The 16,085-nt window shown below is 40.2% G+C and overlaps 1 protein-coding gene across 7 annotated transcripts in view; it reads right to left on the bottom strand.

The window, feature by feature from the left end:
* Positions 1-16,085, bottom strand: part of CDH8 (cadherin 8) — a 414,305-nt gene that overhangs the window by 194,171 nt on the left and 204,049 nt on the right. For all 7 annotated transcript variants that reach the window (XM_061593588.1, XM_061593592.1, XM_061593591.1 and 4 more), the window contains one exon: positions 15,139-15,258. In XM_061593588.1, coding sequence (XP_061449572.1) covers positions 15,139-15,258 — 120 coding nt within the window. The remainder of the gene's footprint in view (positions 1-15,138; positions 15,259-16,085) is intronic.

Here is a 16,085-nt window from a genome sequence, read left to right on the forward strand (position 1 = left end):
AGAACGGCTGACTACTAAACAACTCTGGCCACTGGAGCTCTGTCAGGGGAATAGGAGTCTCCTCTTAGCATCCTTCACAAACTACACTTCCCAGGATTTTTGGGGGAAGCCAGGACTGTCTCATGTGAAATCAAAGTCTTGTGTGGGTGTGACCCCCTGCTTAGGCCATCCCAGCAGCTGTGAGTCTGGCTTTTAGAACACTGAAAGTTGGTTCTTACTGAGCATGCCTGACATTATCATTGAGTTCAAGGTAAAATTTCTTAAATTAATTAAAAATCAACCAGACATTTTTTTTTAACTTTTAAACTGCAGAAGATGAAGGTCAGAGTATGGGGCAAGGTCAGTAATAGGATTACAGGTACTCAGTGAACATGGCTGATTTTTAATTAATTTCAACAAATTATGAGAACTCTGACAGAAAACAAAAGTCCAAAAGGGGTCTGGGATTTTTCTCTCTCTTTTTACACTTTGAACTCGCTATTATCTCTGACTGTTTTGTGTATCGCCATGAAAATTTAGAGGATTGTTAAGCAAGCATTTCTGAGTTCAGGACTATAAGATTTGTAAGGTTTTGTTTTGGCATGGCTATTGCTGTATCTACTTTGAGGATATCACCTTTGACACTTCCACACATACCCTCTGGTACAAAAAAGGTGTTCGTTTCCCCCTCCCCTCTCATGAGCATGTCTCAAATATTTGAGCAGCACTGTTAAATCTTCCCTTAGCCACCTCTTATCCAATGCACATAAATTACACCTTTATCTGTCTAACACTGCCCATCATTCTCTACCAGCTCTCTCACCTTAGTGCTGAACTTTTTGTTCTCTAATGAAAGAACTGGTACTCCTTTGCAATATTCCCCCAGCAGAGCAGTAAAACTGCATAGTGCAGTACCAAAAAAAGGGAGGGATCATGAGCTCTGCCTTGCTGCTTTAGGGAAAAGATGGGATATAAATGTAACAAAAGTAAGAAGGAAAAGAAACATATTCAAGAGCCATAAAAGCGAAACAGGTTGAAGATGGAAGGAAAGAAAGATCAGAGAAAATGTGGATAGACGAGAGTTTTTAAATTAAATGGAAGTAGCTGGATCTAGGGATGGGCAAATCTGACAGTTTTGGTTTCTCTCATTTCCCCAGTCTTAAGTTCTGTTCTCAACATTTTCGTTTTCAGTTTGTGATTTTTTTTAAAAAAAGTCCTCATGAAAATTCACCAACATTTTACTGCGAATTTTTTTAATGTACACATTTTTTCTAATGAAAGAACTGGCACACGTTTGCAGTATTCCCCCAGCAAAGCAGTAACAGTGCATAGTGCAGCAGTTTCCCCTAATATACACATTTTTGCACACCAGTTTAATATAATGAATTTTTGTTATATTATTTTCACAAATATATGAATTCATATGAACCCTAATATGTACATTTTTGTACACATTACTTGGCTGGAGAACTGTGCTGCAAAATTTGGACCAGTGTGAATTTGGAAGGATGGCTGTGTTTCGGTTCACATATCGTTTCAGAAAATGTGAATTAGCTAGAATTTAAATACAAACTGAATAAGATTTATCTCCCATCTCTATCCGGACCCTGACAAAGGTTTGGCTTCCTGGATTCTGGTGATCAAGATTTTGCTTAGGAGAACAAAGCCACAATTTTCTCAGGAGAGAAAAAAGTTGTTATATCCTTTAGGTTCCTGAGGAAATATCAGCAATTGTGCGGTGATCGCTTTTTGTTCCCTATGAGTTAAATCAAGTGAAGGTGTTCTGAAATCAGGGACATGTGCTTTAAAAGAAGGGACAGACAGTATCTCTGTCATTAATTTTAAAAGCAAATCTCAATGCAATTGATATTGTGTACACCTGTATTTTGAAAACATATATGCTAAAACGCACAGCAGAGAACATATGAATAAGAAAGAAAGCTGAAGTCTACTAGGTCAGACTATAGACCAGAGATGGGGAACCTGTGGCCCTTCAGATATTGGTGGACTGTAGTTCCCATAATCTCTGACCATTGGTTTTGCTGACTGGGGCTGATGAGAACTGGAGTTCAACAACATCTGGAAAGCCACAGGTTCCCCTATTTGTCTGTTGCCCCTCATGCCGACTGGCCTCACCCCTGCCATCATGTCCCCTTACACTCCCCTGAAACCTACACATTTAGAGGTCTAAATCACACAAGTGCATATAATAGCTTCACACTTCAGAAATTTCTCTACAGTGCAGACCATGGGGGCAGGACCAACAAGGGATGTGATGGTGGAGGCAGGGCCAGCATTGTTAATCAGAAGGACAATAAGTGATTAGGACTAAGGAAGCTGCCTTATGCTTAGTCAGACCATTGGTCCACCTAGCCCAGTATTGTCTACACTGAGTGGCAGTGGCTCTCCAGAGTTCTAGAGTGGGTTCTCTCCCATCTCTGCTCACTAGGGTTGGAAAGACCTGTCAATTTTGGTTCTCTCAGTTTCTCATTTTTCCAGGCTGAACTTCAATCCTCCACATTTTCCACAGCAATTTGCGATTTTTAATATAGAAAAATCCTCATGAAAATGTATCCTAATAATCACATTTGTGTAGGCAGTTTTGACTAGTGTATACATTTTTGCAAACAATTTCTTGTTATATAATGCATTTTTGTATGTTTTCACTAAAACATTCATTTTTATGCATACTTTCCCCTAACATATGCATTTTTGTAAGACTGCATCTCAAATTGGCAAACTGCATCTCAAAATTTGAATAAATGTGTCTTTTGAAGGATGGCTGTGTATTGGGTCTCATATTGTTTTGGAAAGTGCACATTTGATAGATTTGGCTTGAAAGGTGAACTGAATCCTTAATGCTCAGTAGTATTTTGACAACTCTTTCTTATAAATAAATGTGTCATCGGTTTGGGTCTCAAAACATGTGGTCAAGTAACGCCCAGCTCATTATGCGGATGGGTAATCTGGATACAATATAGAATGTAGCCAGACAACTACTTTACTATTGTCTTAGATGCAACACTGACAAAATCAATATATATTGTAGAGGACATTGTAGGACCAGCTCTTAATGGGAAGGAGCCTTTAGTGGTATGCGTTTATGTTTTTTCCCCCCAAGTAAAATGCTTCAGGATTCAGCTGATGATCCTCAATAATTATTGAATCTAAACTTAATTAGAGAAGCCAGAACTACTTGGGCAGGGTTTTTTAATAAAAAAACCAACCCTTACAGTTTCGCATAAGGCTAAAACTTAACATTTTTTAGGGCTTTATCGGTTAATGCCAGTACCACATGAAAGCTTTAGTTACTGCAGATCAGACAACTCCAATTTAATGTGCTCCATTTAATAAGCAGGCTCTCTCTTTATGCAGTAGTTTCATGTTCAGATTGGTCTCATGGTATATGGTCTCAATTGCACACCTGTGCAACCACACAACATTTAATGGATTTGCTCAGATGTAACTTAGGGCTTGCTGGAAGTTAATGAGATTGCAAAGATGACCTTGTAAAAATTTCTGGGTTGATATACATAAAGCGTAATCCAGAAGAGAAACCAGGCCTCTCTCAAGGGACAATGCTGGTTGTGCAAAGCTAGTAATAGGTGAAGAAAAGAAATCAAGTTCATAAGACAACAGCTGGATCATAAAGACATTTATCTGGAAATAAGTCCAACTAATTTTGATTAAGGCTCTTATAACATCATGGTGGGTGTGGACTGATTTGCAAGATGCACTCATCCACTCACAATGAACTGGGTTTTACCTGAAGACAAGTCTCTCAGGTGGAAGCCCATTAAGAAGTAAATGTGCTGGTGCAACTTCCAGAATACCCAGTGACTCATGATTCCATAATTGCTGATACAATTTCAAAATAGGGACTCATGAGTCTCAGCACCGGAAAGCAAGTCTCTACTATGGCCAGATTGGGATGAGAACTTTACCAGAACAGACAAAATGTCTACCTTGTTTGTAGTTGACCAAAGGAAATGAATCTTTTTTTAGACTTTTTTTTTTCTTCTGGAGAGTTGATACGAGTAGAAATGCCTGGTGTTTGGTATGATTCCTCCTTCCCCATCCCAATAATTAAAGTATAAACCATGGTTGGATGACAGCAGTAATTTGAACAATACAGAGAGCAAAATTAGAATGAACAAAGGTTCTTACAATGTAAATTCATTTTTTGAGGGATCATAAAGAGGCTGAGAGAGTTAGTTTGAAACCTGTTCATACTATTCCAGTTAATGGAATTTTCCCATCTTCTTTCATACTCACAATTGCTACTTGTACTTCTAGCATTATGATCTAACCTTGCAAGCCTACACATGCTTATTTGGGAATAAGCTCTGTTAAAATCAGTGAGACACAGGCCACGTCTGCACTATACATTTAAAGCACTATCATACCACTTTAACAATTACGGCTTCCCCCAAAGAATCCCAGGAATTGTAGCTTGTTAAGGGTACTAAGAGTTGCTAGGAGACCCCTATTCCCCTCACAGAACTACAGTTTCCAGAGTTCCCTAGGAAGAAGGACTGAATGTTAAATCACTTTGGGAACTATAGCTCTGTGAGGGGAATAGGGGTTTCTTAGCAACAGCCAGCACCCTTAAGAAACTACATTTCCCAGGATTATTTGTGGGAAAGCCATGACTGTTAAAGAGGTATTAAAGTGCTTTAAATGTATAGTGCAGATGTGGCCTTACTTGCAAGCCAACATGCTTAGGATCAGGCTGCAAGTGTGTCAGTTTACTGCCTTGTGTATATTTTATAATTTTTCCACATTTGAGAATTTTCCATTTCAGGATTATTGCCCTACTCTGTAGATTCTACAGTGTTATATCCTGCTCAAGATGCAGTTTCCAGAACAGCATAGCCTATTCTAAATGGAGCCACAGGGGAGATGCATTGAAAGCATTAAATAAGAAGTCAGGAATTAAATGTATGAACCAATAGCAGCTCTGTGGGCTCCACAGTTAATGAACATGCAAACACAGCCTTCAGAAGACACATTTTTAATATAGTAAAGGCCGTGTTAGGAAGATTCCCAATCAAGGGGTCACAAAAGGTTTGTAGCTGAAACAGGAATTATTGTGAACAATGAGGTACAAGGAGATTAAGGAGTTATTAGTTCTGGATCAGGAGATGAATTCAACTTTTTAAATAAATATTTGTTGCCAAATCTTAGCTGCGACAGAGGAATCTTTTAAAGTTTGTAAAGCCATTACTCTACAATACAAACTTAATCTGGGCCACGACTAAATCTCAGAGTCTGCTTTCATTTTTTTTTTCATGTTTCTTGTTTCCAGAATGGTAGCTGGTTTACCTGTAGGAAACCATGCATCTGAACTTTACAATGATTGGGTAAGAAGGGACAGGAAAAACTCCTCTCTTCCTGGCACCCTGAAGAGCTGCTGCCAGTCAGAGTAATCTAGGGGTAGCCAACACGGTGCCTTCCAGATGTTGTGGACTGCAAACCCCATTACCACTGACCTACTGAGTATGCTGGCTGAGATTAATTTGAGTTGTACTCTAAAATATCTGGATCCCTGGAGTAGAAAATACTGGGTTAGGCGAGGAAATAGTCTGACCTAGTATAAGGCACCTTCTTGATTTGGTTATGAAGAAAGTGTTTCTGAGCATCTTCCGAGTTCATTCTGCCCTCTATTTAAAGGGACACCTCTTTCCAGATGATAAACCCTGACACATTTCTGGACAGATTGTGTACTACCAAGGGATGGCCGGATCAGTTTACTTCTGTGTCAGTTCACACATTCATTCACAAATCTGATTTTCAATGTTTCTCTATTAATCTGTGATTTTTCATTGAACAAAGAAATAACACCAATACCAATACCAATACCAATACCACTACAACTACTACTACTACTACCAATAATAATAACAACAACAACAACAACAACAACAACAACAACAACAACAACAACAACAACAACAACAACAATAATAATAATAATAATAATAATAATAATAATAATAATAATAATAAATAGGTGGTATCCCACAGATTTGGATCTGGAGCAGAGAGGGTGGGGAAGTTCAATTGCACAGCTAAAAGTCCTTGTGTTAGTGGAACAATTTAGCTGGATATCATATTATTATAATTATTACTAGTATTTATTTATTTATTTTATTCCACTTATGTACTACCCTTCATCAAGAGACCCCAGGGTGGTTTACAACACAGAATGGAAAAAAACAATATATCTCAATACTTAACGTAATATCTATACAATATAAAAAATTAAAGCAATTATAATGAGAAATACTCAGTAAAATACAAAGTCTCACAACATGTTATGACTTATTTATCTCAGGTTCAACTGTACAATGACATACATATATAGCAGCAACAACCTAAGATATAATTAAGGGAAGGGGAAATCAGAAGCAAAATATATAAAATACAAAAACAATGTACAAGTACAGTCTAGTCTCTATACAAAAGTCGTGCTTAATTCTACCCTCCCACCCTCACAGAAAATGGCAGACCCACCTGGGAGTACTATTTAGATTTCTTACTCACTCCTCATCAGGGTCCCAGGGTAGGTTACAACAATTTAAAAATGCAATACTAAAAACAGTTAAAACAAATATGTATTTTATCTCAACATTCACATTTTTATCATATTTTATCCTTAAAAACACTGTCCAAACACATTTTTTAAATATTTTTTGAGACAGGGACCATGTCACAAAATTCGGAGAAGCATGAAATCTGTAGGGTCTTTGCATTCCAATCCACACATTTATCCGGACAGGACAAATCACTTCAGTTTCTATCAAATTTCACAGAAGATGAATTTTCCAACTATCCCTAGTACTACCTATAACAGATTTTTTTTCTGTGCTTTACTGTGCATATTAGTCTCAGTGCACTGCCATTCCCCACACCCAACAACAACAGCAAAAAATAGCATAGGAGTTACATTATTTTACCAAATTAATATGAAATATAAATAAGTCAAATACAATTGGATGTTGTTGTTGTTGCTCTTCCATGCCTCTATTACAGTTCAAGGTGCCACTTCAGATTATGTGTCATTATGATAATTGTAATTGTAATAATGACTGTTGTGATTTATTAAATATCCTCATATTCAGTGGAAAAAAATACTATTTCTGCACACTGTCTAGCTGCCAACCATGAAGGTGGAAGGCTACAATTGGGACTGGAAGCCTGTGAGTTATTGGAGAATAAACACAATTTTCATGGCTTTATAAATAATATTAGAAAGCCAACGTATGAACAATGAACACAACAAAAATTACCTTATAGCCTCATATGAAACTGGCAGGTGATAGCTCCAATTTATGAAGGCTGTAACGATGAAGGCCAATGTAAAATACATCACTAATTTGATGTCATTGCAGAATATATTTATCCTGTCTGATAAGCCATTCATTTTTTTTTAAAAGTATTGTTTGTTTCTGCTTTCTGATTAATGACACAACAACAGGTCTAAAAAAACCCGCAACCCTATTGGTGTCTGCAACTACAGAGACAGAAAAAAACCCAGCATTCTATGGGAAAAAGAACACCATGGCATTACTTATTTGAGAGCAATGATGAGATAGAGGAAGATGGGGATGGTTGGGGTTGTGTCCCCCACTTCAGGTGTGGGGTCCCTACTGGGCAAAACAAGGAGAAGAAGGAAATGGATGTAGTAGAGAAGAGTCATAAGGGAAATCAGCAACCCTCCAGTGGAGCCACATCCCATCAGCCATCTCAGGAGGAAGATATTTCTACTACTGTAGCCCAAGGTTGACCCTCCCTTGATCTGGAAGAAGCCTCATGACTGAGTAAAAGCCTTCTCACAAACAAGAGGATTCCGCGTGAAGATGGCAGCCAAGAATTGAGCATAGCTGAAAAAATCATGTTAAACACACACACACACACACACACAAAGCAGTGAAGTTGAAGATGAAGAAGTTCAGTGGCTAGTATGGCCAGAGAAGGAAACAACAGGAAATGAGAGACAGCATTTCCTTTCTTCCAAAACCAAAGAGGGTTGGCCTCTTCCTCACACCCCTTTTGAGAATCCATCCATCCATTCAAGGTCTGTTCTACTACACTGCAAGATAAAAAAATCCACATCAGGGATATGCAAATAAAAGCTGTCTTCATTTCCTTGGCTGGGTCACTAGGGACAGTGAAGATCTTAAGCCCCTATCTTAGTTATTTCCTTGATTGACCTCACTTCTATGGAAGAGACAGAGTGTAGAGTGCAGGCATGATGTGTTAGTGTGGGCAAAATCTGCTCTCCATCCACTGAATGGCCCAGCCTCCACTGACAGCCCTTGGTATAGGGCAATGAGTTTCTGCATGCACAGTGCATTCACAGATGCATTGGCACCCCTCGACGGATCCTGGAGGTATACAAACCTACCACCTGCCATAACAATGGACATTTTCCTAAATGTGTTCCTTTGTGTATTTACAACCAGTTTCAAACTGCATGTTCTATTCTCCCAACATTATTTCACATTCACAGGAAGAAAAGGACATGTGCAGGGTCCTTGTCCTTTCTTTTGCTTCTCACTAGCTCAGGAAAAGAAGCATGCAGGATCGGGAGGCTCAAAGGATTGCCAGTGCACCCTCTAGTGGACGGGAAAGCAAGAGCAAGGCTAGGAGGCTCCAAGGGCAGGCCTCAGCTGTTTCCAATCATGCCAATCCCTGTCACTGGCTTTGGCCACAGTGAGCGATGGATAGTAGTGTAGGGATGGGAAGGAGAGAAGCAGGAGTGAGTTTGTTGGAAGGATCGGAATCTCAATCCCTTCCTCATCTCTGGCCATTAAATTTCACCAAGCTAGCACTCTTTACACAGGAGGAAGCTAATAGCTGGGCTACCAGGAGGGGTACCCAATGAATTCAGGGTCTGTGGAGCTTCACAGACCTTTCTAACATTCCAGCAAGGCAAGCTCTGAAACAGAGAGCAAAACAGAACTTCCTGGGTTTGTCTATCTTTCTCTAGAATTCATCTGTGGTGCAAGTGATGTCCCCATCATGGATGCATGAAGAAGATGTACTCAAGATCCCATTGGGGTGCTAGAGAAGATGTACAAAGCCAGGAAGTGGAATGTGAAATCAATTACATGCCAGCAGAGCTTTTTTCACGCATCCATTCTGCTTCTTCCCGGGGAACTAAAGACCAAATCAGCTGGAGCTAGATTGCTATGGCATCATCTTCACACATGTGTTTGCTTTGTTTCACTCTCCCCATTTCCATGAGCAGCAGGAGCTTCTAGGCACAGCTTTCAATAAGGTCAGTTTCCTTTCACAGAGACAGTTCATCTGGCCATTTGGGAATGGGATCTGCAATAAAATGTGGCAGTGTAGAATGTTCCTACTCTGGGTTCTGGCCATCCAGCTATGCCCTCTTCCAGGATATGTCATCCCATCCATATTTTCTCTCCTCTCCCAATTTTCAATTCACTCCAATAGTTACTCTACATTGTATAGCCACTGATCATGCTCAGCCTCATTGGACCATTTTTGGTCCCTCTAGGGCTTTGCCCCCTAAAAAGTATTTATGTACTTCTTTTAAAAAGATGTATCCCTCTTGTGCATGCATCTTGTTGCTATGGCTACATAAGAATCCATATTCAGAGACTGCTATTAATATACAGGAGGTTTCCTGGGAGAACAAACTACTAATAAGAGCATTAGTACCACTGAGCATCAGTCTTGCCAGAAAACATAGGATGGTATACAACTAACCCGTCAGCACAAGGATTACAGTAGAGCAATGGGACTTCCCTCCCCTCCTCCCCCATGCACACCCTCCCCAAATCCAGCAGAGACTGGTGGTTCCAATGTCAATGGGGCATTGAATCTGCTCCGAGTTTTAGTCAAACTTTCAAGGAGCTGTCCAAAATGCTGCCTTGGACAGCTCCTTGAAAGGCTGGACTAAAACCCAGAGAGGATTCACTGCCCCAATAGCATTGGTGCCACCAGTTTCCACTGCCCAAATCTGCTCTGGAAGATAGGGGAAACCACTAGAACAGATTTAGGGGGCATGTGAGGAGAGAAGAGAGGAGGAAGTCCTGTCATGCAAGCAGAGATACTTGCACTGACAGAACTACTTTCTTAAAACTACGTCGAATGGTCTTGTACAGGACTACAAAGAGAAGATAAGAGTAGGGGCCCTATTTCAAACAAACTGTCTAACATCATTATTTGCCCTTCTCAGCTAAGATATCTGAGACTGGAGACTATGTGCAGCACACGTCTCGTGTTGTTTGTTTGTTGTTTTGGCTCCAGATGAGCTGCTGGTGCTGGATGGCTTTTCTGTTGGAAGGAGACTGTGGCAGTAGCCGTGCACACCATCCAGGCTGGAGGGGGAGAAGGAGGAATGGAAGAGGAAGAGCCAGGTGCAAGTGCAAACCAGTTGGTGTCTCTCTCGGCCACCTGCATAGACTGCGACAGCTCTTCAGGATTTCAGTCAGGGAGTCTTTCCCAGCCTGGAGATGCCAGTAACAGTTTCGGGGAACATCGGCTGCAAAACAGGTGCTCTTCCAGTGAGCTATAGTTCTACCCACAAACAGTACAGCCCAATCTCCTTTGCCTGTGGTCACTCTATCCACAGCATTTGTATTATCCTTTGTCTGTGGTCACTCTATCTATAGCATCCCTGTATCACAAAAATCCACAGCTTTAAAGATCACATATCTGGCTAAATGCAAGAAGGAGTCTGTGACTCAGGAAGCTCAGGAATACCAATTTAGGATCTCAGGAATACCAATTCAGGCCATTGGTCAAGCTAATTACACTAACTGGCAGTAGCTCTCCAGAGCTTGAGGCAGCGGGTTCCCCCTAATTCTACCTGGGGATGCCACTGCTTGCAAATCATGTGCACGCAAAGCTATGGTTAGTGCTCAATGCCATGCATATGTTTGCACATATTCCACCTGCTCTTGTAAACAACAATACTATTCAGGCTGCAAAACTGCTGAGCTCCAAGAGATGTACTAAGAATCCTACACCATTTACATGTTTTATGCATGCCAGCCTCAGGAAGGTTTAATTTACAATGCCACAAACTGCTGGAAACTGTAGCTACATTTGATCTATTAGTTCTGGCTTTCCAACAACTGCACCGTAAAACCCATAAAAGTGTGCATGGTGCATTCAAGATATTAGCATAGCTACTTCTTGAAAATGCTCAGATTATCAAGAAATCCGGTGGCATATTTCCTTCATCAAGCCTTTTTTTTTTAAGTGCTTGTGCTCTAAAACAGGTGGCTACTTGAGCAACCAATTGTACACTATATGAATGTAAGGATTTTACTTTCTGAGTTCTAAATAGCTACAGGCATATTGAATTGTACAGCACAAAATTGTCTTCTGAAGATTTATATACATCATTTATGTTTGGGTCTTTTTAGACAGAGTTCCTGAGTAAACACGAAGATGGTTGTGATTTGGAAATAGTTCTATGCAACATTGCAGGTGCAAGAAATGATGTTTCTGATCATTTCCTGCCTTTTCTTGCTCCTTCTGAATGCCTGGAGAATGTTGGGGAAATTAGGGTGGCGCAGCATCTTGCCTTGCATGGTTCAGGTTCAGATCCTAGCATCTCCAGGAAGAGACCCTTCAATCACTCAGTCTACTTTATGACATGCAATGGCCAGCATAGAAAGCATTCAGAAACAGCATAAAACATATCCAAATACGTAAAATAAGATAAAATAGAATAGAATGACACCTCATCGGATAAAAGAAGATGCAGGCATTTGCACAAAAATATTACAGAAATGTTGTTCATATCACAAACTCCAAATTGGTGGATGGATTGAGGAAGAGACCCTTGTCTGAAACTCTGGAGAGACACTGGCAGTCAGTTTAGATAACATTGAGCTAGATGGAACAATGTTCTGATTCAGTATAAGGCAGCTTTCTATGTTCCTATGTCCAGCCTCCCTTGCAAGGAGATTATTTGTTAAAATGCCCAACAATACATCTGCTTGTGAATAAAGTGATGCAGCTATGGATCAAGTCTGAATTATTGCCTAATTTTTTTTTTAATATTGTTACAGGCAGTAATAGGCTTGGTTCCTCTCAGTCCTCTTGTCTTACTTCCTTGTTTCCCAACATGGGAAGTGAAGGGTGGGCAAGTGATTAGATGAGTATGGAGGCAAGTGTGTATGGAGGTAGTGATTGGGACAGAGACAGTTGACAGTTGAGTTGCAGAGACTCAAGCAATAAAGGACGCCCAAAGGCTCAAAAACATGGAGGGGAGAGGATGATTTATTCGAGACTGCAGCATGATGCCTGTCCTTCAGGAATGGATCAATCCTGCCAATTTCTGTTGTCTAAATTTCTTATTTTTATTTTATTTATTTATTTATTTATTTAATTTAATTTATATACCGCCCTAAGCCCGAAGGCTCTCTGGGTGGTGTACATAAAAGTTGCCCAGTACTGGATTCCTCCTCTGACAAAAAATAAATCTTGTTTACAGACCCCTCAAGAAACCGATGCTAACCAATCACATTAGATTTCAAACATTTCCAGTGCTTCATATCAACACAAGAGGGAGGTTCTTATCTGTAGAGCAAACATTTTGAATCCCAGCAATTATCCCTTAGGTTAGGATTTATAGAAGCGGATTTCATAAAACCTTGAAAGGGTAACAAAAACTATTCAAGGTTCAGAAAAGTGGACATTACTTTAGCCTTAAGGAAAAATCTGTTCTTAACCAACAGATTTTTCCCAATCTTAAATTCAGTTCTCCACATTTCTATAGCAATTTGCATTTTTTTAAAAAAACAAAATCCTCATGAAAATGCAACAGCATTTTAGTGCAAATTATTCCTAATAAATGCATTATTATATGCCGTTCTGAGTAAATACTATTTTGAAAGTATTTCCCCTAATATCATACAATTGTGTATATCATTTCCACGAGTATATGCATTTTTATGCACACCTTCCCCTAGCATGTGCATTTGCGTACACATTTGGTTGGAGAATGCACTGCAAAGTTAAAAGTGTGACTTTTGAAGGAAGGTAGCATTTCAGTTTGCCTATTGTTTTGGATACATTAGTGACGGAAGTATGTCCCTATATTAGTAAAAAATGCTTTGCAAAAATGTGTATATTAGCGGGAAATGCATATACAGTATGTGGGGAATGGCAAATGGAAACACATATGGGGGTGGGGATCACTGATGAATTTTCATTAGGTTTTTTTTAATTGCAAACTGATGTGGAAATGTGGGGAACTGAACTTAAGAATGGGAAAAGAAGAGAAACTGAACCTGACAGATCCACCCATCGCTAAATGTAATACAGGTGAAATGAAATGAAGAACATCGTAATGACAGCAATTTAAATTGGAGATTTAAAAAGAGAGAGAGAGCAGCTCCATAAAATAAAATAAAGTATACAAGCCTACATAGGACAATCCACTACTGAGAACTCAAACAGATGAATTGTGACTGAACGTCTAAAGGTCATAGAATTCACAGGGCCCACCTGCATTGCTTCCTAGAATATAAGTCACAGTAGGTAAGGGTGCATATTCTGAAGATTATTGTATATTTCACCAGTCACCAAAGCATAAACCCTTGAGACTATTGTGCACTGTATTCATAATGCAACAATCCTTGCTTTTGTAGTCTACTTGGGATTGCAAAAGCCAAGGGTTGTCAAGCATTTGGCAGACTTCAATAGACGGTTAAGGAATCAGAGTGGTGGCAGCCTTACTTGGTTCTCAGTTCAATACTATGTGTCAGGAACTCTCAGATTTGAATTAGATACCTTGGGAGGAGGGAAAGTATTCAATCTTTATGACTTCTGATATGAAATGGTGTTAAACCTGCTGAGCTACTGTGGAAAGCTCAGGCTAGGAGGGGAATCTGTGACCCTCTCAATGTTGTTGGACCCAGAGCTGGGAAAAGTTACTTTTTTGAACTACAACTCCCATCAGCCCAATCCAGTGGCCATGCTGGCTGGGGCTGATGGGAGTTGTAGTTCAAAAAAGTAACTTTTCCAAGCTCTGGTTGGACCACAACTCTCATCATCCTCGTCCATTTGCCATGGTGACTGCCATTGGTGGAAGTTGGAGTCCAACAACATCTGAAGGGCCACAGGCTCCCACAACTACCACCTCTGATGTAGGCACTCAAGTGAAAGAGCCATCTTCAGCACAGAAAGGAACAGGTGAGTGTGTCATCAGCCTAACCTAACTCAGAGGGTTGTTGTGAAGGTAAAATAGAGCATCTTGAGCTCCACCTTGATCCACTGGGTAAAATATGGGATATAAATGTAAAGAAGGAAGGAATGAAGAATACATTTTAACCAGAGATGATGGAGATTAAACCAGAGATTTTTAGCCCAAGGACCACATTTCCTTCTGGGCAACTTTCCGGCAGGGCTAAAGGCAAAGTTCAGCAGAGCAACAAATGTAAACTTTTACCTGTGTACAGTAGTCTTGATTCACACACCTTTCTGTGCTCCATCTAGAAAAGCCTAAGGCAGTATCAGAATGCAAGGACACATTCCAGCCAGATGAAAACACTCATGGAGAGTGCAAAGGAGAGCCAGAGAGGGGCAGGACCTAGAGAAAGGAGTGTGTCCGGGTGGTGTAGGGAGAGTCTCAAGGGCCAGATGAAGAGGGTTGAAGGTCTGCATTTGCCCTGGGCCTGAGGTCCACCCCCCTCTGATTAAACAAAGAACCCTGTCTGTGCAAATTGTGTGTTCTTCAATATATACATTCTCTCTGTCACAATTAAATCCAAGGCTTAATAACCTTCTAATAAATTCAGCACATCCCTCAACCTAAAAAAAAGTTTTGCTTCTGTTTGGAAGACTTGAACACTAGCTTATCAAACCATGTTGGAATATTTCCACTGACAACAGTGGGCTTTCAACTTGGCCTTTTCTGCTATCTCAGTCACAGTTGCCTCAACAACATGAGTAAATACTCATTTCTTTTTGTCTTTGTACTTTGTCAGGCCTTTCAGTGCAGCCGTGGGAAATGAGTCAGATACTTATTCTCTACAGATTGACCAATGTCGACAGCCACCTACCTATGCATTATGTTTAAAACACAGCAAGCAAAGCAGTATTCAAGAAGCAATGTCCCTCTCATATCGCATAACCCAGGTAAAGTCGGCATATAGAAGCACCCACCTGTATGTGGTTCCACTGAAAAGTAAGGCTGTCCCTCCAAGATGCTGTAGACAAGCTTGGCACTGTTTCCGTAAACAGGGTCATCTGCATCGGTGGCTGTCACTTTGGTAACATAGGTACCTAATGGCAAAGAAAAGTAGAGTTGATGAGGTCTGCATCTGCATTCTGCTAAGAAAGAATCCAGTCCAAGGACTTGTTCCACATTATGTTTATTTGAAAACTTAATAAATGAGTGATACAGAAAATAAAACGTCAGCTGAGCAGTAAAGAAACACCTGGATAGGAAAGTAAGCCATTCCCCCAAACAATCAGAAGACCCTAAACAGCTGTCTGAAAAAGGGTCACCTTGGCCTATCATCTCAAGACCAGAAACAAGGCAGTAAGATGAACCTCCCCCCTCCTTGGGAGTGAGCTCCACATCCTCAGTGCCACACACAAAAGGCCCTGTCCTAGGTCATTATCCATATTACTTAAAATATTGAAGGATCCTGCAGCAGGGACTATGAAGAATATCTCAAGGTATGGTATCGCAAGGTACATTCATTTTGGTTAAAGTCATTCTTAAATGTATATTGATAGTGCTGTAGAGTTATAATGCAGAGCACTTCAAAGGCCAGAAGTTTGAGTTGGATAAGCAGTGTCAAACATAAAAAAGGGACCAAAATCAACTCCCCCTTTCCATATATTCAGACGTTCTGGTGCAAATGCATAGAACTGCCAGAGCTTGGACTGATATCTCCCATCCTGATGGGAGTTTGTTTATTAGTTATTATATTTATATCCCACCTTTCCTCCAAGGAAGTCAAGATGGCATACATGGTTGTCTCGGTCCCCCATTTGATCCTCACAAACAACCCTGTAGGTAGGTTAGCCTTGTGACAAAAAAGGTTACACTTTGGCTTCCATGTGGTTTAAGCTGTCTGAGGGGTTTTGACTTTCCCCACAAG

Source organism: Rhineura floridana, chromosome 13 (assembly GCF_030035675.1).
Source record: "Rhineura floridana isolate rRhiFlo1 chromosome 13, rRhiFlo1.hap2, whole genome shotgun sequence".
NCBI lineage: Eukaryota > Metazoa > Chordata > Lepidosauria > Squamata > Rhineuridae > Rhineura > Rhineura floridana.